This window comes from Macrobrachium nipponense, chromosome 30 (assembly GCF_015104395.2).
Source record: "Macrobrachium nipponense isolate FS-2020 chromosome 30, ASM1510439v2, whole genome shotgun sequence".
NCBI classification, from domain to species: domain Eukaryota; kingdom Metazoa; phylum Arthropoda; class Malacostraca; order Decapoda; family Palaemonidae; genus Macrobrachium; species Macrobrachium nipponense.
The window spans coordinates 47,815,291-47,821,290 of NC_087218.1; the positions used below are offsets into that span (position 1 = coordinate 47,815,291).

At 43.3% G+C, this 6,000-nt stretch overlaps 1 protein-coding gene across 1 annotated transcript in view; it reads left to right on the forward strand.

Annotated features, from left to right (window-relative positions):
• Positions 1–5,486, forward strand: part of LOC135202488 (B-cell lymphoma/leukemia 11A-like) — a 100,710-nt gene extending 95,224 nt beyond the window's left edge. Inside the window, exon 3 of the mRNA XM_064231902.1 lies at positions 1,451–5,486. Within this exon, the coding sequence (XP_064087972.1) occupies positions 1,451–3,714 (2,264 nt within the window). The 3' untranslated portion in view covers positions 3,715–5,486. The remainder of the gene's footprint in view (positions 1–1,450) is intronic.
• The last annotated feature ends 514 nt before the right edge of the window (positions 5,487–6,000 follow it).

Below are 6,000 nucleotides of genomic sequence, written 5' to 3' on the forward strand. Positions count from 1 at the left end.
ATAGGTAGTACATGTTACGCATGGGCTAGTGCCCATTTCGCATATCCCCTCTCTCTCTCTCTCTCTCTCTCTCTCTCTCTCTCTCTCTCTCTCTCTCTCTAACGCATTATATTCATTTTTGTACTGATTTGAATTGAAATCTACAAGTGTCTTTACCATTTTTTGCCAGATTTAAAAAAAAAAGAAAAAAAAAGCTAGAAAATGTATTGTAGACAAATAATGGTGATTTTATGAATATCCTCTCTCTCTCTCTCTCTCTCTCTCTCTCTCTCTCTCTCTCTCTCTCTCTCTCTCTCATTTATCATTTTTATACTGATTTAAACTTAAAACCTACAAGTGTCTTTACCATTTTTTGCGAGATTTTTAGAATAAAAAAATAGCAAGAAAATTATATTAATTTAGTTATGGCGATATTAAGAACTGAAATATACCGTAGAATGTCTTTAAATATTTTCTATACAAATTTACATAAAATATTCAGTGAACTAATATTTTCGTAACATGACTACGCGGAAAGCAAGGCGGACGGTCCGAGGATTATGAAGGCTCCGCAATTTACGAGTATATGATTTTCACAGGGAACAATACCACACCCATCTCTTCTTACGTCGTCCTCTTCCTCCCTCCTCCCTCCTCCTCCTCCTTCTTCCCTGAAAAGAAATAACATTTTTATGCATTATATCCTCTAGTGTAACTCTCAATATGTGTTACTTGATGCCGAATGGAAAGTTTCTCCGGAGTTTTGCTGCGGGGAACGAAGGACATCTTCGAGCCATCGGGACCGCCCGTCTCCGAAACCTTTTCCTCGACTTCGTTACTCTATGACTCGTCGACTTCCTCTGCTTTCGTGTATCGCTTTCGTTCTCTATCTCCGCACTGTCTGTTTGCGATAGCTTCTTCTTCGTCCCTCGAAAATGATTGGCTCATTCGTATAATGGGACTGATAGGTGTAGTGAGGCTTCATGCCGAAGCGTAAGCCAAGAATCCGGGGATCGGGACTCGGTGATGCATTATGGCTGGTCAGTTGTATAAGTAGGTGGTGGAGGCCGCCGAAAATTGCATTGTCCTTTCATGCTAGAATTGTATCGACAGGAGGAGAGCGTCTCTAGAGGCTCTGGGAGAAGATTAGCCAAGGGGCGAATGTGACAGTTCTTTCCTTCCCTCTCTCTCTCTCTCTCTCTCTTTTTCTCTCTGTCTTAACATGATTTTTTCTTAATTTTTTTGTCCTAAACCTCATCTTTATTCCTTATGAAGGATGTTTATCAGATGGTTCTGTCAAAATTACTTATATTATATTATTATTTATTTGCTCAAGTTACGTGCGAATTAATTATACATGGTAATATTCATAACTTGAATTCTGTCAGATGTAATACAAATTTATTTTTAACAGCTTTGCATTAGTATTCAGTTCTATTCGTAATATACTCAAACCTGCCCTCTCTTGCAGAACCTGCCCGGTACGTGTGTGGTACGTGTGGAGCAGTGCTCGGATCAGCGTGGTCACTGGTGCAACATGTTCAGTCCTCCCACGGCATCATCATATACCAAGAGGCGTCCGGTGCCTCGTCTTTCACGACACCCACCACGCCTCCAGGCCCACCAAGACCATCGCATTCTTCGCCTTTGGCTTCAGTCTCATCCACTGCAACGACTTCGACAGGCCCACACCCACCTCCTTTGCAACTGCTCGACCCATCCAAGGTTGACCTCACAAAGGTGGACATCACAAAGGTTGACCTCTCCAAAGTGGATCTCAGCAAAATCGTTCCTCCGGTAACTTCAGGTGCAACACCCTTGCCCCCTCACCCTCCAGTGACAACACCTCTGCTCGACCCATCCCATCCCTTCAATTTACTACGGATGCCACTAGGGGATGCTCGCGCCCCCTTCCCACCCGGGCTGACACCACCTTTCGTCAGGCCTGGTCATGATTTCCGAATGGACCAGCTTCTACAAGAAGGTCTTCGTCTGAATCCTGCTCTGCTACCTCCACACTTTGAAAGGCCGCCCTTTCTTGACCCCGGGCTGGGTGCACCCCGCCATGCAGCGCCCACGCCCCTAACTTCAGGCGGTGATCCCAATCTCGATTTTTACTCACAGAGACTTCGACAGCTTGCAGGAACCACAAGCCCTACAAGCTCCACTTCACCACGTAAACCACTACCTACGCCCCCATTCTCTTCTCCAAATGCACCTACTCCCTCATCTCTGGCCCCTTCACAAACTCCCACTTCAAGTGACCCAGGACAGACTTCCTTAGACAAGCGATTCAAGTGTTCAACTTGTAATAAAGGATTCAGGTGGGAGAGTAACTTGGCCATTCACCAAGTCATTCATACTGGAGAAAAGGAGATTCGTTGTCCTAAATGTGATGAAATGTTACCAACGCCACAGCAGCTCCGGATACATATGAAAGCTCACAAGAAAAGCTCAAATACAGAGAGTGCATCTCCAGACTCATCACGCCCTCAGACAGAGGATGACAACGATGAGGAAGAAGATGAAGACGAGGAAGAGGAAGAAGAAGAAATTGATGATGAAGAAGAAAATCCATCAGTCTGTGAGAGTGCAGATGAAGAAGAAGACATAATTGAGGATGACATTTGTGATGATGAACCAGAGGATCTTTCAACAACTTCAAAAACAACCCCAGTTACCTCAGCACAAAGTGTTTCATCAAGTAACTGTGACAGCTACAAAGTTAGCAAAGCTGATCAGCAAAAGTCTGTTGTAGGTGAACTGATGGACAAATTTGGCCTGGCAAATATATCTGCATACAGTGAAGCTTACCACCAAGCTCTGAAAGAATCAGGCCGCATATCTCACCATCACATTGGAAAGGATGGAGAAAAACTTCATACAAATGGGATTGAGAAGACCATAAAACTTAGAGAAGATTTAAGCAAGGGTCTTCTGGCTACACAACCTAATCTTGATCTCGCACATCAAACCCTACTTGGTGCATTCGATCATCCATATGATGCCCAGAAGCGATTAGTAGGAGCCCCAAGGGATGGCAGTCTTTACGCAGGTCTTTGGCTCCCAAGTTTAACTGGGTCAGGAACGACACCCAGGGATTTATTCCCCGGACTTCCTACAACAGAAAATAACTTCTTGCACCGAAAACTTCTGAGCGACAGCTCTTTAAAAGCAACTGACACTCCTGTTAGTCTACCTAAGCCAGGTACAAGTTCTGCACCTGGAACTCCCCTTTCCTTAGCTCCACCAACAAAGAGAGAGGGCAAGAGGAATGATACCTGCGAATTTTGTGGAAAAGTGTTCAAAAATTGTTCAAATTTAACTGTTCATCGTCGATCGCATACAGGTGAAAAACCATACAAGTGTGACCTTTGCAGTTATGCTTGTGCCCAGAGTTCAAAACTGACAAGGCACATGAAAACTCACGGCCGTCACGGCAAGGATGTGTACCGCTGCCGATTTTGCGATATGCCCTTCAGTGTTGCCTCAACTCTTGAAAAGCACATGAGAAAATGTGTTGTGAATCAAAATAAAAAAGGGTTGTTTCCTCCTTTAACTGCAGGAGGCCACGAAGGCCTTGATTACAAGGGCCTACATTTTACTCCCGTTATCAGTGATGATTCCTCCAAGTCTGGTAGCATATTCTCTCCTCATTTTAATGTTACTCCTGCTGCAAACCCCTCCAATGAGGACACAGGCGATTCATCTAACTTGTCAGGCGTCGGATCTTGAGATTGGGCCCCCATCGTCACGCCCCAGCTGCCACCGCCTGGGGCTCAGGGCCTCCCTCCTCCTGCACTGGGGTTTCCCAGGACGGCCACTCATCCATGGGTCTCCTCAGGCTGCCCTCCACCTCCGCTGTTGTTGAGAGGGGTATCTGGCCCTCTTGACCCAACAGTACCACCTTGGCCATCTTCCATGTCAATACATGGTCCTGGGACGCCGCCACGAGCACCAGCGCCACCTACCTGACCCCCGGTGGCAGATGCAGTGGCAGCAGCAGCAGCAGCAGGGCGAGTGGTGTAGCCCTCACATTCCCACACCTCGCGTCATGTGACTTCCCAGTGAACAGTACCCCTCTTGAGCCCACAGGGTATGGGTACTTTGACATGCTAGTCCTGTGTGTTGTACGGTGGTGAGAGCAGCAGCAGCAGCAGCGGTAGCCACAAGGAGCAGCACGCGGACACTCGGCCCATTGTTCCTATTGATGTTATGTGTTGTGTATTGTATGTTGTCTTACCTTAACTGGTCACAAGAGTGGCAGAAGGGTGCCACATCCGAACTATAGTGCCACGTTAGAGCTACCAACAGCCGAGTCGTGATCCCCTGAGTTTGAGCAGAAAAAATAGCAGAAATAGACTTGAATATTTATGATCAACCAAATTGTGTTTCTTGGAAAGAGACCCATAAAAGTGTTACTGAATGAAAAAGGGAAAATGCTAAGTTATTGATTTCTCCCCGAATGTATCTTTTTTTGCTCAACGCTCTTGTGATTTGATGTAGGTCTTCCCTTTATCCTATTTCTCTTTATTTGATGTACTGGAAATAGAGACTGAGTGGGGAGAACATCTCCTTGATCTCCTTGTTAGTTCTGTTTTATCTATGAATTCAAAATGTTTTGAGGTTTAAGTTAACAGCAATGGAAAGTTTAGCCAGATTGTTAATTTTTATTGGTTAGTCAGAAACAAAACAAAAAAAGTTTTTCAAGCTATTTGGTGCAAAGATGGCTATACCCTTTTACCTCAGGGACGTGAATTTTGTGCTTGCAGACGGTTTCTGCTGCAAAAAAAGGTTATAATAATCAAATGGTATCCAGTGTTTTGCTTCAAGATAGATGAAGATTGGACAATAGTGAAAATGATTTTTTTTACGATTTGACTAGGAGAGCATAAAAATATAGTAAGATATTTTTTTTTTATTTGAGGAGTTGACTTGCTGAATTGTTACTTTTGTTAAGTTCTCATCTTTTTTGGCAATCTGTCTGTTTACTAAGCTTACTTTGATTTTTCCTTATGCCAAGGATATTGCTTGTTTTAATGAGAGAATGGGATTTTCTCAAGACGTGGAAACAAGGAAATGTTTCTCTTAAGTATATAGTCATTAGAGGCTAAAATCATAAGATATAATGACTCGTTCTCTGGCGCGTCATAGATCTGATTCTGAACTTCACCAGTCGAAGACTGTGAACAAGGACAGTGAAATCATTGCGAACGCACAACAGCAGAGGCTTCCACCCAGTTCTCAAACGCCCTTTCCTTGCCAGTGATAAAGTTCCTTAATCAGTTATTATTACTATGATTATCTTGCAAATTATTGGTTCTTTCTTCTAGGGAAACCTGTTAGTTTCAGCGTAATCAAAATCGGTACGTAAGGCTTGAGTTGTAAGTTATTCCAGTTACCAAAGCGACCTTAATTGTATAGACGATGTTTTTATGACCTTCATATTTCAAACGTCCCATATTTCCTCAGGATTTGAAACAACCCCCCCCCCCCAACCCAACCCCCCCAGAGTAAAGACAACATCCTGGGAGCCACAGCTAATACCAAACATATTTGTTAAATTTAAGTGGACATTCTAGGGCGAAGCTTGCATAGGTAAAGCTTAAGAACGATTCGTTTCATCGGTTATGAATAAGGACGTGGTCCGCAGTGGGAGGTGTTAGGAACATTTCGGTAGACTTTCCCTGGACTGCTAAATGAAAAAAAGTTGATTAGGATTACCTCTCGAGTTTTGCTGAAGAATAGAAGCTTATTATTATATATATAATATATATTTTTTGTAGTTAAGGTTTTACCCACTTTATACCAAAAGGAAACTGGTGTCATCATCGTAATCACCTACTTTTTGGCTGAAGTGCGTGAAATCTTGTTACTTTTTTGATAATTTCTTTTTTTTATATATATGTATAGGAATATAAGTCCCCTCTGCTGGTCACATCAGTATTATCTTCATTTGCTTCGATTTCATCTCTCGACGTTCCTTGATTTCTCTCTTTCCTTCTCTTTTTTTATTTTTTT